General features: G+C 40.6%; 2 protein-coding genes across 2 annotated transcripts in view; one reads left to right on the top strand and one right to left on the bottom strand.

Annotated features, from left to right (window-relative positions):
• The window catches only part of ACAT1 (acetyl-CoA acetyltransferase 1), an 11,592-nt gene extending 7,893 nt beyond the window's left edge, over window positions 1-3,699 (top strand). The window contains 5 exon segments of the mRNA XM_015852237.2: window positions 383-478; window positions 1,092-1,205; window positions 1,619-1,683; window positions 2,477-2,634; window positions 3,321-3,699. Of these exon segments, the coding sequence (XP_015707723.1) occupies window positions 383-478; window positions 1,092-1,205; window positions 1,619-1,683; window positions 2,477-2,634; window positions 3,321-3,441 (554 nt within the window). The 3' untranslated portion in view covers window positions 3,442-3,699.
• An 880-nt stretch (window positions 3,700-4,579) lies between these two features.
• On the bottom strand, window positions 4,580-19,753 carry LOC107308369 (protein NPAT; the record flags this gene model as incomplete). Its single annotated transcript, XM_015852233.2, has 17 exons — window positions 4,580-5,842; window positions 6,166-7,321; window positions 7,748-7,805; window positions 8,003-8,111; window positions 8,219-8,334; window positions 9,739-11,430; window positions 12,172-12,303; window positions 12,769-12,865; window positions 13,434-13,521; window positions 13,605-13,696; window positions 13,969-14,101; window positions 14,377-14,461; window positions 14,935-15,165; window positions 16,256-16,296; window positions 16,766-16,838; window positions 18,061-18,121; window positions 19,628-19,753. Coding segments are annotated over 17 exons (4,368 nt in total), but the record flags the coding sequence as incomplete, so codon positions are not given.
• Window positions 19,754-20,611: the final 858 nt, after the last annotated feature.

Raw genomic sequence — 20,611 nt, 5'->3', positions numbered from 1 at the left:
TAAGGAGATTAGGAGGAAGTTTTTCACTCAGAGGGTGGTGACACACTGGAACAGGTTGCCCAGTGAGGCTTTGGATGCCCCATCCCTGGAGGCATTCGGGGCCAGGCTGGATGTGGCTCTGGGCAGCCTGATCTGGTGGTTGGTGACCCTGCACGTAGCAGGGGGTTGAAACTGATGATCTTTGTGATCCTTTTCAACCCAGGCCATTCTATGATTGTCTGAATTACTTACACATGCCAAAAATGCATTTATGAAAACAAAAGAAAGTTTACATTTTCTACTGAAATAAGTTGTTAAGTTAGAGAACATTTAATGCGTGTACTGTGTTAGAATGTTTGAGAAAGGACTGCACACATAAAACTAAACTGAATCTGAATTTCAGGAAAGCCAGACACAGAAGTGACAGAAGATGAGGAATACAAGCGGGTTGATTTTAGTAAAGTTCCAAAGCTGAAAACTGTCTTCCAGAAAGAAAATGGTAAATATTGTTAAATCAAATGCTTATTTCTTTGACTAAGTGCAGGAATGCTCTATCAGAATGAACAGTGCCGTTCACAAGAGCTTGAATACGCAGCCGTAATCAATGAACTTTTCAATGCCTGATAAAGAAAAGTCCTACAAATAAGTCACAGCAGTACAAACTGGCTTAGAATGAGAAGAATCTGCGCACCAGTGAAAACCTCTGTTTTGTGCATCTTCAGTAAAGATTGCAACAGCTGTCTTTGGTCACCACAGCTGTAAGCTCCTGCTGTGCCTGCACGTTGTGCCCTGTTACCTCCCTGTATCTGTAGCTGAGGAACCTGGCCAAAGCAAAGCTGGCACTGCAACACAAACAAACACGTTTGTGCTGGAGCTCTGCGTTAATGCTGGCAGCGCTGCCGATGCAGAAGGCATGGGCTGAACTGCTGTTGAGATGTAGCTTATGAATACGTGTGATAAATTGGTTTGATTAAACAAGTGTTACAAAAAACAGCTGTTGGTTATCTCAGTGCAGCAGCTGTTATACCGAGACCTTGTAAGGCTGACGGGCCTGCAGGATCTACCTGAGGTATCTCATCTTCCCCTCTGTTAAAACACGTTACCTTTTCTAGGAACAGTCACGGCTGCCAATGCCAGTACTTTGAATGATGGAGCAGCTGCTTTGGTTCTGATGACTACAGAGGCAGCCAAGAGACTGAAAGTTAAACCGCTGGCACGGATAGTTGGTAAGGCTTTGCTTTTCTCATCTGTGAGTGGAGAAGTGGAAAATATTCTGCTGGTGTACCCGACTGGCAGCCCTGTTTGTCCCGTTATCTGTTGTGCATGGAACAGAGAGCACACGGCTGTAGGTGCTATGACTGCATCTCCTCAGTATATTCTTGGAGATGTCATGTGCCATAGCAGCAGGTTTTCATCATAGAGTTTTCTATGTGGAATAATTGTAAACACCTGAGAATATTGTTATGTTGTGCACATAAGGCTCCAAGTTTTATGTCTATTATTTTCAGTGACCATTCTATTCAGAATTGTTCTCTCTTGCCTGGGTTTACAGCTTCAAAGTAATGAAAATAATGTAAGGTGAAAATGAGGCATTTAAACAACAGCTTTTGTGACTTCTTTTTCCTTAATGTTTCTACAGCTTTTGCAGATGCTGCTGTTGATCCCATTGACTTTCCCATTGCACCTGCGCTCGCTGTTCCCAAGGTAGGAATTAAACAGCTGCTTTTGCAAAAGACAGCAAACTTCCCCAGCACTGCAGCAGCCCTCAGCGCACCATCCTGTAGTAGCACTGAAATCAAATAGGTTTTGCAGTGGATTAAGGTTAGGGTGCAGATTTTAGAGACAGGCTGCTCACTTATCTGACAGCATCTCCTTTTACGCTGCTCTCGCCAACTTTTGACCTTGTTTTCACTTTTAAGGTTTTCAAGCAATTGTGACTAAAAGGCAAAATAAATGTGATTATACAAATACAGATTACCCCAGAGAGGAGCTAAAGGCAACTGTGTGCAGTATTGTATCAGTGTGCAATGTGTGGCGATGTACTTAGTCTAAATATCATCATATCATAGTATCATAGTCTCGTGCGGGTTGGAAGGGACCTTAGAGATCATCGAGTCCAACCCCCGGGATTCGAGCCTCTGTGTAGCAGAGCGGCACTTCTACAACTTGCGCCACAGGGGATTCGAACCCGGGCCCTGGTGTTGCAATGCGGCATTCCTTACCGCTGTGCCATCGCAGTGGGATAGAATAATCTCCATTCCTTCTTCTGTGAGAACTCAAGTTTGTGCTCCAGAACCTCAGTTTTGCTCTTTCCATGTCTGACAAAGTGCTTCTGAGATGTGAGATGTGAGCTCTGTGCTCTCGCTTGGCAGACAGCGCAAGGGGGACTTCACTTGCTGTCTGCAGTTTGACTTCATAACAGTCTTAATTATTTCCATGAAATACTTCAGCTTCTGAGTTCTTTCACAGCAAGAATCATTTTTATTACTGTTTCTAGATTCTAAGTGAGACGGGCCTGAAAAAAGAAGACATTGCAATGTGGGAAATCAACGAAGCCTTCAGTGTTGTGGTGCTGGCCAATATTAAAATGCTGGGTATTGATCCACAGAAAGTAAACATTAATGGTGGCGCTGTCTCTCTTGGGCATCCAATTGGGTACGTAAACAAGCGCTCTGTTTTGGCTGCACAGAGGCACTGTTACTAAATAGAGATGAGGAGTAACCACGATGTACATGAAGAATCAGTAGCAGCATTTCACAATGCAGAAGTTTGCTGACAAAGTTGTACTCGAGCCGTAGTCCCTCAAGATGTGCCATTATCTCCTTCGTAATATCAGCTCTGGTAAAGAAATGTGACCTTTGTCTCTAAGGGAGATTTCTACAGTATGACAGAATTTACATGTCTGCTTTTGCGGGAGCTGGATGAGTGCGCCACATTACATTATGTCAAGTTGGAGCCAAGGAAGAAACTGAAAGGAATAATGAGCATTAATTTGGTTGTTGGTGGAAGAGATTTAGTATTAATTACCTTCTTTGAAAGATCTCCGATAATTGATACTTCATAACACAGAGTACTTAGAGGCGATTTCCTTTACCTAGAAAGGCCGGTTGTGGCTGTGCAGGCATAAAATCTCCCCTTTTAAGTGCAGTCCCTGCAGAAAAGGAGCCTGTGTTGCTTCTAAACGTAGACAAAAGGGGTTGTTGGGTCTTCTGTCGGTTTCATGCTCTTGGTTTTGTTTCCTTCCAGGGAATCAGTGCCATATTCTGCCAACAATCTTGTGCAAGTCCAATTCAGAATCTTCTTCAAACTACGATGTTAATGTTTTCTTTTCTTTTATCTAGAATGTCTGGAGCAAGAATTGTCGTCCACATGGTCCATGCGCTGAAACAAGGGCAGTATGGCCTTGCAGGGATTTGCAATGGAGGAGGAGGTGCTTCTGCAATATTGATAGAGAAGCTGTAGGCCCAAACAGTTGCTGGAAAAAAATAAGCCTTAAAAAAATCTGTGATCAAAGCGAGGAGCAGCAGCTGTTACCCCTTAGCAGTAAAGGGGTGAATTCCTCAGCAGCTATTCTAAAACTTCCAGAACTATCACTGATGATTGATGCGAACAAATGGGCTTTTGTACTTCAACACAAGTTTTCATACAGTACAAGCAAAAAATGTGAAATCATGATAACGTATCAAGAGCTGACAATAAAGAATGTTGATGTCAACTGCAGCTCCTCTCACTTGTGGTTCCTCAGCTGCCACCATGTTCTCTTGAGTCACGTTGCCTCCTCTAGCTCTCTTATGACCCGCCTTAGTGTTAAGTATGCTGGGAGCCGCGGTGGGTGACTTACTTAGATCTGCAGGTCCTGACAGAGCACAGCTAAGGGCGGCCTAACCTCAAAATCCTGCTTGTGCTCCTGTGACTACTTGTGGTGTGAGCTTCTGTCACTACTCCTCTGAACTGAGGCAGGTTCAGGACTAGAATTGTGCAAGCACAGTTCCCTCCTTCAGTAACACTGCCCTGTGGCTGGCTGTACTCAAAAGCTCAGTTATGTCTTCAGGGAAACTAAGTTAAGCATATATTTTGCAAGTATGGGGAAATAGGAAAATACCTTCCTGCAGAGTGAATCCTGTTCAAGGCTTCTGTGAGATGCAGTTTCTTCGACACTTTATGCCAGAGGCCAAAAATGGGCTATTGCACCCATCTGTTCTACTCACTGGCTGCAGAAGAAAAACACTCCCTCATTTCTTAGTGTGATAGAGGACAGCTGCTTTCTTACCTCACCATATGTTTCCCAGATGACTGCCTTTAACCTTACTTCCGCTAAGGAAGGGGGACAAATACTGTGCCCCCATCCCTGGAGGCATTCAGGGCCAGGCTGGATGTGGCTCTGGGCAGCCTGGTCTGATGGCTGGCGATCCTGCATGTAGCAGGGGGTTGAAACCATTGTGCTCCTTTTCAACCCAGGCCGTTCTATGATTCCATTCTACGAATTAATGCAAATACTCATTTCTGACTTCAAAAGTGACTGACCTACACCACCATAACATATCTATACGATATCCACCAAACTCCTCAGCTGACAAACAAAACGTTAAACAGGACACACTCGTTATTAAAACAAAAATATTTATTCAAGCTGTAAATGCTATGCAGTATTTAGTTATTGGATGGGTTTAATATAAACATCTACTGCATAATATTGGTTCCTTAGGAATCCTTGTATACTATCTGAAACATTGCCCTGTTGCTGTACAGCTCTCTTAAAGAAAACTCGCATTGTTTAAGACCTCAACAACTTGAGAACAAAGGAGGACACCAGAAGAGAGCGTTCTATGGTATTAGAGCAAAGATTAGGGTGCTCATTTTGTCCCATGCTAATATCAGTACATCAATTGCAGGTTGAGCTGCTCTTCTCCTGAAGAGTTTGTGTAACTACAGCAAGTTCTATGTTAAACACAAAGATCGGTGCAAATCTTACTACGTCTGGTCAGGATAAGTAATACTAACAGATGCTTTCTCAACAAATGATGGATGAAAGAATTTACTCCTGCTGTAGAGCACTTGAAATCCTTGTCCAGCTGTGGCTACAGTGTAAGTATTCGTACTGGAAGTAATTTTGCATTCAGAAGACACCCTGTGTAAGAAATGCTGTAAACACATGAGGCCTACACAGATTGAAGTCCTTCTGTCTCAGGGCCTGGTTGGGAAAACCTTCAAAAGATCAGAAATGCTTTGGGGTGGGTTTCTTTTTTTCCTTCTGTTTAGTTACCAGGTATTTCTGTTCGCTCCCTCCAAGCCTTACAACACAGGTCTGACGGTTCCAGGAGAACAGGCTTGGAGTCCAAACCAGACAGAGCCAAAGGTGAAACTCCTGTGGGACTCAGCAAGGCAGGTTAACAACCCGAGGCTCAGAACAGGGAACTACAAACGTCGCCTTCCAACGCACAATGTCTGTACGAAGGGACAAAGCAGTTCTGATGGGTAACAGAGAATGCAGCAGAGCACAGACAACGTGGTGTAACGGGAAACGTACAACTCCTTAACATTACATTTGTACAAATTTACAACTTTGCAAAGTAAATGGCTCTATAATTGCGCAAGTGCTTTCTCAAAAATAAACATATACCAACTCAATATTTACACTTAGCAACCTGCTTCAGAAACAGCATGATTTTGCTATAAAGTGAAACTTCAGTGCACTGAAAGTGCAACTCACCCTTCAGAACTAAATTCTCATGCAAAACCTCAGCATAACGATAGCTAGCTCTATACTGTCACAGTTCACCGTATTTCATTCATCATAATGCAAAGATAACAAGAACTTGTCCACATCCATTCCCGCTGGAAAAGAATTTGGGAGCTTCTTTTTCTGTAGGAGAAGAAAAGAACACGTGTGAGATACTGAGAAAGCGGAGGTACCAAAGCATTATGGAAGCATTCCCCAGGGAGGTGGTTGAATCACCATCCCTGGATGTGTTTAAGAGCCGTTTGGATGTGGTGCTCAGGGATATGATTTTGCAGAGGGTTTTTAGAGATAGGGTACTGGTTAGGCTGCGTTGGACTTAATGATCTTCAAGGTCTTTTCCAACCTGGGTAATTCTATTATTCTATGATTTGGACTAATGCCTCTGAACCATTACAAACATTATACATGTCAAATACATTCACAGTTTTAATAGTGCCTGTACTTACCTTTATTTTCTTCTTTTTTGACGGCGTTGGAGAGCTTTGGAGCTCTTTTCTATTTGTGGAACGAGAATTTCTCTCGCCCTCATTCAAGTCCTCCAGTTTCCTTTTCTTTACTGTGCTCCTTAAAGACCTGAACTGCTGGGTGTTGTCCTTCAGAGGAGTTGCAGTGCTAGTCCTCGCAATAGCAGCCCGCGATAGGATCATCAGTGTGTGGGCAGCCATACTGACGCTGTTCTCACTCCCAGTTTCGCTGGCAGGGCTGCAGGCGGGCAGGTCTGGTGTGGCAGGAGGGACCATGATTCTCGGGGTTGCACTGTCCTCGTTGAAGCGCCGGCAGGTTGGGGTCCGTACACTGTCTGCGGTATCATCTGTATGCCTGTCTCCAACTCCAGACGGGGTACGGGGTACTGGCAATTCGCCATTTTCTACTGTTTTACTACTAGGGCTGTGCCACTGAATGTCCTGCAACATTTCCACACACTGCTTGGTGAACGGACTCGACAGGCAAAGGCCTTGGTTGGAAACTTTAGCTGCTTCTCGCTTTGGCTCTTTTGAAGACAGAGAAACAGGCGGTGAAGATTTGCTGTTTGCATTCGACAGCGAGCCTTGCTTCTTGTTCAGTTCTTGCACCGAAGCAACTGTCTTCTCATTCCATAAGCTGACGCTCTGCTGGCCATTGGACAGTTTGGCAGTGTCCTGGTTCTTCTGTTTTTCATCACTATCTCTTCGCAATTCGTTTTCTTTATTTGCTGTAGCCTTGTGGAAGGAATCTGAGGGAAGCCCTGCTGTTACCACCTTCCGCTCAGGCTGAGGCTCCTTCACAGCTGTGCTTCTGTTGCAGGCAATTTCTGGCTTGCAGAGAATTCTAGGCAATGTTTTATCTTTGTCTCGCTTTGCAGCCTGTCCTTTGGCGGAGGATGGTGCTGAATCAACAGCAAACGAAGAGTTCTCATTTCTTTCTTTTTGGGGCAAACTCTTAGCAGTCTGTGCTTGTGTGTTTCCACCTGCAGCGGGTAGGATATTATCAAAGCAAAGCACTCTCCTGTGACTTTCACCTTGTCTCGCATTTGAGCTTGTGTTCTCTGTTGGTGCAGCAGGCAAGTTCTCCTCCGCTTTCCTTCCTAGCTCTGCAGTGATAAGCTTGTCTGAATTTCCAGTCCTGAAAAAGAGGTGAAAATACTTCAGCAAAATACTTGTTGTTACTGCACCAGTTCACCTCAGCTGTCCGGAGATAGTTAAAATTAACAGAAAACTCAATAATCAAAATGATATCATCTCATTTTGGCCTCCTCAACTTGTTAAAGCTCTCTTCAATCTGTAAATAAATGTGAGCAACACACAAAATACTGAGAATAGGGAATAATGACTGCGGGAAGTTAAGAGGCAAGAAGGGATGACATAAAGGTAAGAAATGAAGCCTGTACAAAGAGCCATTAGGGAGACTGCCATTCTTCAACCTGGGAAAAGAGATGGGGGATTCTACTTATGCCATTGTTCAAAAAGCTGCCTTCCTCCTGGGCAATGCTACACCAAGAAATTCATGGCAGGAGAAGGCAAGCAGCTTCAGATGCCTGGTGCTTCTTACCTTTGTGTTCGAGCATTTACTTGGTTTGAAGTTTCAGATACGCTCAGTACCGGTTTTCCTAGAACAAGAGATAAAGCATTGCTGGGATACCACTACTATTTGGAGTACGTTATCTCACAATTAGCAATTATATATATGTATATACACACACACGAATAATTACAAACCTATTTATAAACATTTATTACTCTGAACTGATATGTCTTCAGAACCTTCACTTATATTCTGCCCTCCTCCAGAATGCTAAGTGAATACCTGTATTGGTCTTGTTTCTTGCTCCAGGAATCTTCTGTGATTTGGGTGGGATGGGAAGTTTTGGGACATTTCTGTTGCACACTGGATTAGTCACAGGCATATGCAAAACCTTGTAAGAATCAAAATATTCAGTTACAGTTTAGAAGTTTAGCAAAAGAAATCTTATCACTTGAGCTTCAGCTTTGAAAAGAGACAGACTGATTTGCGACGGGCTACCTGGCGGGCAGGCGCTGAGAAGGAATTCCCATTTTGTCCTACTACTGAGAGAGGAATCATTCCCACCATTCCTTGCAAAACAGGCTGCACTGGAGATGTGATTATAATGGCAGAACCTAAAAACAGACCACAGTGTTACGACTGTATAGAAATAAAAATAAAAGGGTCGCTCCTTAAGTAATGCCTCCTATTTTATGATGTCAGAGGCAGATGTTAGCGGGACTGTAGTAGAGACTGATCCTTCCCACCAATATTCCATCTCATTTTGTTGCTGTGTGACAGATGGCAGAGAAGGCCACTTTGACACAATGGCATCTGACATGGGAGTGCGTATGGATCAAAGGTGTGCCACTGAACTGCTTCATGTGGAAAATATGTCACCAATGGAAATCCATCAACACCTGCTGTGGCTGTGAGCAAAGTGAAAAGCTGACCGTGTGGGCAGCAATGTTTTCCTAGCACCAATATGGCCCATAGTCATAGCAGCAGTGAAACAGTTGGCCACATCTGCTGGAGCAGACTGTTTCAAGTGCAGCATGCAGGCTCTTATTCATTGCTGGCAAAAGCACAGAGCTAACGGCAGTGATTACACTGAAATGGCAGTGATTACACTGAAAATAGTGCTTTGTAGCTGAAAATTTGCTCTACCAAGTGTAGAATCCGTTGTAGTTTCCACGGAAATAAATAGAGGCATTACTTTCAGAGCGACCTACGTACATGTGAAAGCGAAAACAAAAGCTTCAAGACAGAATTTCTTAGAATTGTGTATGGTCAAACCTCAGGCAAGAAAATCTCTGTGTTTTTGAAAATCTTCATGTTCCTTATCATACATTTCAACTAGAAAGCAAGTGTTACGACTATTTTTGATAGGCTTCTGTAATTAAACACTTCTCCTTTTTTGAGAAATGGTTCAAAATTAAATGAAGAGCCTAATGTAGCTATCCTAAGTCTTGAACTTTGAATTAAAGGACCTTACCAAAGGCAGAAATATGAACATAAAATAGTTCTTTTTGATGCTTAGAGTAAATACGTTTTGCTTATGCTCAATCACATGGAACTTTGCATAGCAGTCAAGAACTCTCCATGGTTTCTATTTAATTTTCATAGAATCATAGAATAACCAGGGTTGGAAAAGACCTGAAAGATCATCCAGTCCAACCACTCACCTATTACCAATAGCTCCCACTAAACCATGTCCCTCAACACAACATCCTGTCTTTCCTTGAACACCCCCAGGGTCGGTGACTCCACCACCTCCCTGTGCAGCCCATTCCAGTGCCTGACCACCCTTTCTGAAAAGTAATACTTCCTAATGTCCAGCTTGAATCTCCCCTGCCATAGTTTGAAACCATTCCCTCTGGTCCTATACTTTTTATTACTATTTATGCTATTACTTTTAGCAGTAATTAACGCACTCCCAAGATTCGAGTTTCAAGGGGCAGGAAGAGCAATGTTTAAAGACTCAGTTTACTTTTACGAAAGAATGAAACACAACATCATTTTTGAAACAGTGAAATTACCTTGTGGGAAGCTTGGGGAGACAGCCTGGTTTCCTGCAAACGTACTGCTGGTTCTAGGAGGAGTTCGTAGTTGCTGGACTGCTGGTGCTTGGGCCGCAAGAGGCATAGAGCTGCCAGGCAATACAACCAAGTTGGATGGAGTTACAGTCGTGCCCAAGGCAGCTGGATCAGTCACACAGGTAGCTATATACAGGTTGTTTGTATTGCCAAAAGCTGTGCTTGTTGCCGGCATCAACTGAATAAATCCTCCTTCCTTGGAAAGATTATTTGTACTTGCAACTGAAAAAACAGTGCAGTCCTCATTTTGAGTGTTAACTGCTGTGACAACAGGATCCTTAGGTCTGAGCACAAGGAGATTCTGCTCTGCCAAAGCTGTCTCCACGCTTTTCTCTGTGTCTTCTGAAGTCAGACATTTGGACAGGCCTGCAGTTTTGCTTGGGGATTTAGCTGGAGAAGACAATATTATTGTTGGCAAATTTTCTCCTGTGATGCTGGAAACAGCATTGTTTAGCTCCGTGTCTGATGAAATAAATGGATCATCGCTGATGATGATCTTGAGGGACATGATGTTAGAAGGATCAGCATCCATTGGTTGACTGCTAGATGATACGCCGCCTGTGCTTTTGGCTTCGGTACTCAATTCATCTGTTGAGGAAGCTGTTTCTGGGAGAGGAGAGTGGCACATTTCAGATGTAGTAAGGTTATTTTCAGTGGATATTACAGAAATTCCTGTACACACATCATCACCAGAGGAGAAATATATCTTATCACGATCTGCTTTTGCAGAAGATGAAGTTTCTTGCATTTCCACTTGCGCTCCCTCTGAGTTCGACAGCCCCGAAGGGAGGTTAAAATCTTTCTTAGGGTTATCGAGAGTGTGCTGTTCATCTGACTGTGTTTTTTTACAAGTACCAGCAGCTTCAAGCTGTAACTCTGTTTTGTCAATATCCAACATATTCACTGTGGATTTTGCAGCACAGTCTGACTGCACACTCTGTTCTTGTTGGTTAGTACAGTGGCTCAAATTCTCCTGTGAAATATTAAGTAATGGACCTGTCTCATTTGTTACAGCCTGTTCTTTTCCTGAATCCACTGATGGGCTAGAAATTGATGGATTATTTTTCCTCAGCACCGCGCTGTGAGTAGGACTTCCATCAGAAGGGCTTTTAGTGAGTGCTTTTTCAGGTATCGATGTGTGTGGTGAAAAGTGACATTTACCTGCAGGCCGGGTTCTGCTCTCACTAGCTCTACAACCCTCTTCCAATGAAACCAAAGGAATCTGTGGACTACCAGAATGAACATATTCCAAATTAGGACTATTATGAGCACTATGACTTGGTGTATTTTTTTCAATTTCCATGCATTTTTCACTTCCAGGTACCAGCGTGGATGAGTCTTTTTTACCATAAGAATCTTGACAGTGCTCATGACGTTCGCTATCAGAAATCTGCCTCTTGTTAGGTTCAGTCAGAACAGGCACAGAGTCAAAAGCAATTTCCAGCTCGCCGATATGTTCATGGGTAATGGTTTTAAGTACGTCAGCCTCCTTCCTTAGCCTACAATTTCCATGCAATTGTTCATCGGTTGCATTTTTCTTTGCCATATCACCATCATTAATGGGGTTCTTCAAGGCACATGAAGTTTCTTCCAACTGAAAACCTTTACAGGACAGCACTTCTCTAGAATTATCACCTATAAAACAGAGAGTAAATTGGCTCCACAATTATTACGAAGGATGATAATTTTACAGGGCTTTAGAATTAACTAATTACTTCAATGGAAAGCTGATCCACATAAAACGAAGCAGGAATGACACTAGTTGTGTGGAGAGTACGTGAAACATACAGTTAGATTACACAGACTGGAAAGCCTGGTAATTCAGTCTCAGCACAAGTAATAATCATTCAGATAAGAAGTCAGTGGCTCATAGAACATTTCAGGATAAAGACTGCTCGGCTTTTTTTCAATACCTGCTACTGACTGACAGTTGTTATAAATGGGGCAGACAAACCTTTTGTCCACACTGAGGATATCTGGGGGACCAATTAAATGACACATTACAGAATAGACAGAAAAGAGTAGGAAGGTTAGAGATTAGCTTTATGTGCTCTGCTGTGAAAACCACATAGAATCTCTGTTCTGAATGAGAAAAGTCTTGCAGATATTCCACTTTCTTGCAGGAGCTTAACAAGCATAACTTGCAAAAACTGAACAGCCGGAAACTTTCTTACACACTAAGTGCATGCATATGATAATACAACGTAAGCATCAGATGGTGTATTAACACAAAAAAGATTAAGGTTCTGAGATGTACAATTTAACTGTCTGGAAATACTTTCATCATGAAAAATGAATAGATTAGGAGGAATTGTAGAGGGAAAAAAAAAACAACATAACAAATAACAACAGACAACAAAAAACAACCAAACCTACACGTACTGGTTTCTTCTGTTCCCAAAGAACTTTCAAGTGTTTCCAGGTTATCTGCATCCACCAGGATTGTGTTTTCTACCCCACTCTGACCAGAAATACCAGCAGGCAAATTCTTGTTTACCTTGTTCTTCCCTGTTTTCAAAATGAGAGTATGATGAATGACTAAATATAGTATTTTAAATACAAATGTAGTTAATGCATTTTAAATGAAGCATGTAGGTTTCAAATTCAAGAAATGCTACCTTAAACACATCAAAAACTCTGTACTCATTATAAATCCAGCAGTAGTAAAGAAAAGTATTTTACGCACGGATATTGCTGATCAAACAGAAAAATAACACAAAAGAGCTGAAAAACAGACATGAACTATCATCCCTTATACCAGAAGAGTCTGAAGTTTCAACCAAATGAAACCTCTGTATTTTACAGTCATGTCTGCCAGAATCTAATTTCCAAGTTACAGGACACAGATGCCATACAGTCAATAGTCTCATGCAAAAGAGGTCTGCTGAACTATCTTTGCTTCCTCAGGGGACATCTGAGAAAAAATTAATGATGCTTTGTAACAACGATACAATTCAAAATAATATACCCTACCATAATCAAACAAGTCAAAGAGCGCCTGAAAAGCTGGGTCTGATTCTGTCTGTTCCAGAATGTCCTGTATGGCCTCTTCCGACATATGAATTTCACCCTAAGAAAAGACATGCAGAACTGTTAGACAACCGCCTTCGAGACTCAGTGAAAAATGATAAGAATTGTTTCCATCTTGTTTTCAGTTCCATTACTTCTGTTCAGCACATAAACATGAAGACAAATGTAGACCTCCAAGAGATCTTCTAAGTCCTCTACAACTCTCTGATATGCCAGAAACAGTCCCACTTCCCTGCCTTGCAGTCCTGCTGAGTGCTTCCACTGCCCTACACAGGCACTAGGAATGAATTCAGTGTTAAACTGGTTAAAATTTAACTCCAGCAAAAGATCAGTAGCCTATTGGTTCAGACCTTGAACCAGCTCACCACCATACAACTAGGTAAGAGATGATGATTATAAAGGGAAGTTGTGGGACTGTTCCTTGGGCAGAAGTTATCCATCAGATGGGCTTAGTTGTCTTTCACAGAAAGGGGAAAGGAGAAAGGGAAGAAGAAAGAGGTGAGGACAATGCCAGATTAAAGGTAAGCACAAGTTCAGCACAGTCTCCATTACCAATCATTCTGATGTAGTTAATCTTCACAAATGTAAGAAGGGCAATCCAGACTCACCTGAAGTCCAAGGATTTCATCAATTGAAGTCTCTTGTTCTGTTGGACCACTTTCTGTCTGTTTAGGTGCCTGAGTGACGCTGCCATCACTGGAACAGAACAGTTATTCGTTCAGAACTCAAAAATAAATCAAATAAGCATGCAGACGAGATGTAGAGGTTCCTTCTATTACCTGCCCAGGATTTTGTTAATGTTCTCAGCTAGCTTTTCCTGAAGAGATTTGTTGCTCAGGATCTTTTCTCTGGCATTTTCAATAATCAATTGCTAGAAAGTAGAGTTTTAAAGCAGTCAGCTTTTTATTTTTTATTATTGCCAATAAAGTCAATAGATCAAGAGAAAAACAAACAAACAATAACAACAAAAAAAATGCCTGAATACTCCCAAGCTCAACACATAGAGCAAGTTCAAATATAAAACAATACATTTAACTTCCAAAGTTAATTTATGTAATTCCTACAACAAGCAACACAAAAATGTAGTTCTCCAGTCTGAATTTGGTTCTTAAATGTAAATACCTTCCATAATTATATACTCACTGGGAAGTTACCATCAATAAACTCTTCAAGTGGCTCACTTTCTTTTTCTACTATTACTTCATCAGGATCTTGAGTACTTCTACTTGCTGCAGGAGGTCCAGATGTTGCCACACTTTTCCTCTTCTGAGATTCACTGAAACATTCCGGACAATTTGTCATGTTTACTAAATTAAATATTTTCCTTCCTTCTTCGCAAATGAAAGATTTTAATCAACATAAAATCAACCACACATTGGAAATGCAACCAATTCCTTACAGTTGCTTCATTATCTCGTACATATACATCATGCCTGACTTCATACAAGATAGAAATATACACAAACTGTGAATAAACAGCAAACCGCATTTCATTTACACTAAGGATTACAGCACTACAAAATCTTTACGAGATCTAGAAGAGGTGGTCACCTTTTTCTCCTTCCTGGAGAAAGCAAGTTTGAGTGAAGCTTTCGTTCTTGTGATGCTGGAACTTGAATGTGTATGAAATCTCCTGCTTTATAAAGTCAGAAAGAGACAGTAATGTAAATGTTTTGTCCAGTGACATTCTTAAGACAGTATAAAAATCTTCACATTGTTTATTACGTTCCAATCAACTCAATGGGATTCATCAAAAACAGTTTGGTATTACCATGGCAATGAGAAGCACTCCTTTTAAATACACTCTGATAAAAATTATATCTTCTCTGCTTCAACAAGTGTCTTGGGAGTGTGATTACTGATAATTAAATAACAAATTGATGCACTTCTAATCTCTGAACCCATGTTATCAAGCAGTGATGCAAGAGCCATTTCTCTTCCGGGCACTCCAGAAAGGAAAAATCACCTAAATTGTTATGGAGAGCTTGGAATGCACTAAAACTTTTTCAGTGGCAGACAATCTGCCCCAATTCTAGAAAAATATTCACCTATATCCAGACTTTTCACAGAAATAAATGTGTTAAAGAAAAAAATACAAGTGTCACTTACTGCTGATCTTGTTTTCTTGGGCTTGTGGCTGGTGAACAAACAATGTATTCAGTCTTGCCTGTGATATACTCTGGTTTATTGCTTGCTTGTGGATAACTTGAGGAGATACGGTAGAAGAGGGATACTGTGGTCCTGGCTGAGGGGCTACAGATAACAGTCCTGAATTTGGAGGAGCTGATTGCTGAAGCATTCTCTGTCGTTTCATTTCTACAATTCCACTTCTTGTACGTGCTAGAGATAACAAAGATAAGATGAAAATATGTGATAAATGGTCTTAAAAAAGACGTTGACTTCCATGAAGCAGTCTTTGAATACAGTAATTTTAATCCTAATTACAGATGCTTCACTGGAACTTTTCTGTGCTTCAACAACTAGTTTAAGAAACTCAACAAGTACACATCACTCATCTTTTGCCTTCTGCATTACAGGCTTGAACCAAAAGGATTCAAATATAGACAACTTACATTGACACTGTAACCATTTTCATACCACTGCTTAAACAATTTCAGGAACAAATCATACCAAAAGGACATTTCACTACATAAAATGTAACTCATAGCTGATCGTAGCTGGAATAGCTAAGACAAGGCTGTTTGTTGTGTTTCTTTATCAGACCAAACCTGGCAAATTCAAACAACAGGATACCGTCCAACCAAGTGAATCTCAGATCCAAAAATAATTCTTAATTCTATTTCACGTTCTTTTCTCATACAGGTTACTCAATAGTGCTACAAAGTAAAAAATGCATTCTCAGAGTTAAATAACTTTGCCCTTAAAAGCTCTCTCAGCAGTTTTTTGCAATGAAAGAAACAATTCTTGACAGAATGAGTCTTTTTTTTTTTTTTGTTATCAAGGGCAATATATTTATATTTTGCTTCAATATACGTTCATATGAAAATAATTTTTACAATTAGCATCCATTGGAAACACACCATAATAAAACCGGTTACATTTTCAGTTCCTCTGAGAACCACAAATTAAATCAATAGCTTCAGGATTCAAACAGCAATTTTCAGACTTTTGAGTGGCATAAAAGTGAAAAAAATAAAAAAAATTCAGCAGATAAGAAAATGTTATGTTGATGCTTTTAGCCACTTGCAAAAAGCTCAGCCCTTCTTTTTGGCCTCCTGACCACCACAGTAATCCACAGGCTGTACTGAAGACAGCAGTCATGCACTAAAAACTACTGCAGTAGAGAGATGGCAATATTTTAAGAGTAAGGCTGAGTTACTGCTTGCTGCAGCATTCCTTTGTTTTGCACCAAAACAGATCATTAGAACATAAAGCTGACTGACCCCACACAAACAGTTCAGATACTTACTCCTCTGATTAGCAGAAAAACCCGTGGAGCCCTGCATGCTCCTAGAAAATAAAGCAGGTGACATAAATGAATGGAGCACACTGGAAACACTCAACTATGCATCGTGATGGCATCGTACAGTTAATATCAGTCTGCTCACAGTCAAGCGCTTCTTCAGAAAGCTTCTATGTATTGATTTTTGTTTTTACGCTTTTAAACAATGGCCATGGATTCTTCAGATGAAGAACACATTAGGTTTTTCATCGAGTAACCACAATGGTTTCAGATTCTATACGACTCATAATATGTTGCCTTATGACTCGAAGGCCACATATAAAACCATAACAGCAGACAAGGAGGGCATTATATTGAAATTTCTGCGTAACTATCAGCTCTCCCATACCTCCCTCTTTCACCACCTTTCAGAGCCAATAGACAGCAAAACCATTCTCATAAAATAAAGAGAGCTGATCAATGTAGGGTCTCAATCTTATGGCACAATTTACTTTTTTGATTGCAAAACTGCATTACCTTATCTGAGAAAGCGTATAGTCTAATTTTTTCCACAGAGATGACATCATTGCTGGAACTTCGTTTGTTGTTTCTAAAGCAAACCATAACAAAATAAGAAATGCATTTTAAGTGCCGACAACAGGTAACATGTAGAGAAGAAGTAAAATCTCAGTCAAACTAGTTATTATGGGATGATTCAAGCATCGTTTAACTGTAGGTATCTAGTTGTCTTCTCAGTATTCTGCTAATTAGAGTCACAATTCCTAATTTATAGAACTTCATTTGATATGAATACACACTCATCATGGAAGCACTTCTTAGTTTTGTAAGCCTAAGTGAAACTGAGGGAAACACATTCAAGATGGTATTTCTCAATGGAACCTGCATATGGTTTGGGTACCTGGGCAAACACACCCTAATCTAAACTAACTTCTTCAGTTCTGAAAGCGGGATTTATGCTCCTAAACCACTTGGATCATTTTGAAGATAGGTGAAGATTTGTGACATGGCATATGGCCCTCTGTAAGTCAGGCTTTGTTTTGTTGCACAATCAAGTAAAAACATTTGCTACTTGAAGTCCAGAACATTCAAGTATAAATGAAAGGAAGCAAGCAGAATCATTCATACTGTTTTTAAGGTACCAAGGTCAAACTGCAATGAAGGCAGAATGTTTCTGCCTAAGCTACCATTCCCATTAAACAGCATGAAAAGACCAATATTTTTAAAAGTAATCCAAGTGTGACATTTCTTAAACTACAAGTCTTGGATCTAAACACTACTTTAATCTGATCGTGAACATACATAAAAAATGTTAATACTAGGCAACATGCAGAAGCCCAGTAACTGCTTTAAATTATGAACAAAGAAAGCTCTAGCTCTCTTTTTCCTATTCATATAAAATATTAATTTATTCAGACTTCATTTTAATCAGTTCTAAAAGCCAGACAAGAAACATTTCATACCAAAGGATTCTTCTTGGTTCTTTATCTCACAGGAAACAGGACAACTTAACAAACACAACCCTACATGTTCTGCACAGTTTATTGTATCTTTGTGCTTCACTCAAACATGAAGTCAGAACACCTGGATTGGAAACTCCAAAGACAATTTGTTCACAAAACAATGTTCCAATTCACAGCTGTCTGCATAATGGGGAAATCTTCCAGCACAGACGGAAAGTTGTGCTAAATCCAAGTGCAGGTGGAGAAATTTCCTCTCCCTCAAGGAGAGGAAACACAACACAGAGAAATAAGAAAGACTTCACAACAAAGAAATAAGAAAGATTTTAGAACAGTTTTGCTCTGAAGCTTTACCTTTTGTTTTCATGGCTACGTATTCGTTAAGAATAGTTGTCAAGTTTTTTCCACACAGGGACTGGAAAAAAAAAAGAAAAATACACTGATTTTAGAACCTTCTCTAATAACTTACTCTTCACGTGCTGTATCACATCACATTTAAGCAGCTCCTCAGAAGATTTGCTGACTCTCAGCTGTTGGTGCTGAGCTGTCTCAAACCATGTAGAGAGCAACTGATGTAACAAAATGCCACAACAAGCACTTCACAAAATGTGAAGTGAATGATCTGCAGTCAGACCTGCACATCCTCAACTTCCATTTGGTGCTATGGAATCAAGACACAAGAAAAAGACGATGAACAGTTCTAAGAGATTAACGAGTTACCATATAGGATCACAACATGCATTGAGATGCCACCGTGAAACAAACTTCTGCCTCAAGTACAATTAATAATACCCACATGCAATTCACCTCCATACCATATTTACTTATTCTGTTACTTCCTGTGAAACAAAGAGAATTCAGATTTTCAAGTTATCACCATCATTTGCTGCATCTTCTTGTCTGCTAGCAAGAACTCTACAGCGCATGAAAAATACAGCCTTTTATTCCAAGCATTCTGACAACGAGTGAAACTTTCTCCTTAGGTGCCATATCAACACTTTCCAATAAAAAAAAATAAAATTAAATTAAAAAAAGAAGTAAGAATCTGAATAATCTCTACTTTCCTTTTTTCCCTACATCTTGCTGGCCAGAGCTTTGTTCTCAGTTCCCCCCATCACAGCAGAGGTGACAAAGCATTTGTAAATGAAATAGGATCATAAGTCTGTTTTTCAATAGGTTCATCAAGACCTCGGGTCCCAGAAAAAGAAAAATCTACACATTTGAATATTGGGGATAAGATCCCAGACCACGTAAAAACTGATATACTAAGAAAAGGAAACAGAAAACTGGACAAAGATGCACACATAACCATTATAAGGTTAAAAGAAAGTAACACCTAAATCGCATACTGTATACAAGTCTCATCTTGAACATGTTAAAAACACCAAGTATCTGGTTATGCTTTAGCTGCACATACAGATCCACACCCGGAGCTACATGCTCTACTTGCATCCCCTGCAAAGGGCCACATTTCACCTGGGACAAAGCAGGTGATACTGTGCAAAGAGGAGGCTGAATGAAAACACAGCGCTGGTCAGCAAATGGTGCTGCCAGACAAAGCAGAGGCTCCTTAGTTACATCAGTGTTTACATGAAATGGCACATTACTGGAAGTCTGGGATAAACAAGCCATCTTCAATAAACAAGAGCAGCCCTGAGATCAATGAGACCCTTACAACACCATTCCATAAATCAATCCAATCCTCAGAGCTGGAAGGCTGGCTGAATTCAGTTTGCTGAACACGATTAAAAATTACAAACCAAATCACTGCTAACCCTGCTGGATACAAAAAATAAAGCAAATGATCAAACTCGTCATCTTAAACATAATTTCAGAAGCAATTGTTACACTGGAAAACCTAAATACTCTCTTCCATTGGCAGAACACAATTCACCTTACCGTTCAGCACACACAAACTTACCAGCAAGCAGGCTGGAATGAACCCATCCTCCGTACAGTGCTCTGCGTATTCCTTCAAATCGGAGCTTTCTAAAATAAATTCACGGCAGGTAGCCAGAAGCTTTTCTTGCTGTAAATAGCCTGCAACAAGTCAGATAAAACCATTATATTTCACACATTTCTTCTCCTTAATAGATATCAAAGCATTTACACAAACAGCTGTGTACCATGGTGAGCCACTTGCTAAGGATTTCTATGTTGGATGAGGATGCAGAGTTAGTTTAAAAGAACACACATCTTGCAAAATACTCCTTTAAAACCAGAAACAACACCAAACATGACTGATACTCCACTGTGGTAACAAACAACTCAAGGCTTTCATTTGGAACAGATGCACGAGGTACCATTTGCACACTGCATACAACCCAGGACTCAGAAGTTACCAGAACAGGACACAAAAAAAATCTACTTTTCCAAAACTACAATCCTCAGTCTGCTTTCATCTCAAGTCCTGCTTTGATTGTCAACTGCTCTAACACTAAGAGATAAAAAGAGCTCAATATGAGTGAAGGAGCTGAGAGCAAAGAACCACAAAGGAAAATGCCTTTCCTTTCTTGTCTGGAACAGAACTGAACATGAAATATTTTCAAGAAGCATTAAAATACAAACCTAATTATACAATGCATGATATATATCCATTAGCATACGGAATTACATAGAACCCGCAAATGGATAGCCTCGGGTCAACGATGCCTACAGAAAAATGCTGACTTGAAGTCTGCATGTAGACAAACAACTTCTAGCAGATCCAAACACATCCAGAAAGGATTCCACATTCCAGACTTAGAAAGCTCACTCTGGTTTCCAAACAATGAGCACGTTTTGAAGTCTGGGAAGTTTTGAAGGGAACCTACACCCAGGAGGGGAGTAAACTCTTCGAAAGGGCTGACAATAGCAGGACACGGGGAAATGGTTTTAAGTTAAAAGAGGGAAGATTTAGGTTGGA

Source organism: Coturnix japonica, chromosome 1 (genome assembly GCF_001577835.2).
Source record: "Coturnix japonica isolate 7356 chromosome 1, Coturnix japonica 2.1, whole genome shotgun sequence".
Classification (NCBI taxonomy): Eukaryota; Metazoa; Chordata; class Aves; order Galliformes; family Phasianidae; genus Coturnix; species Coturnix japonica.
This window is presented reverse-complemented; position numbering and strand designations above follow the sequence as displayed.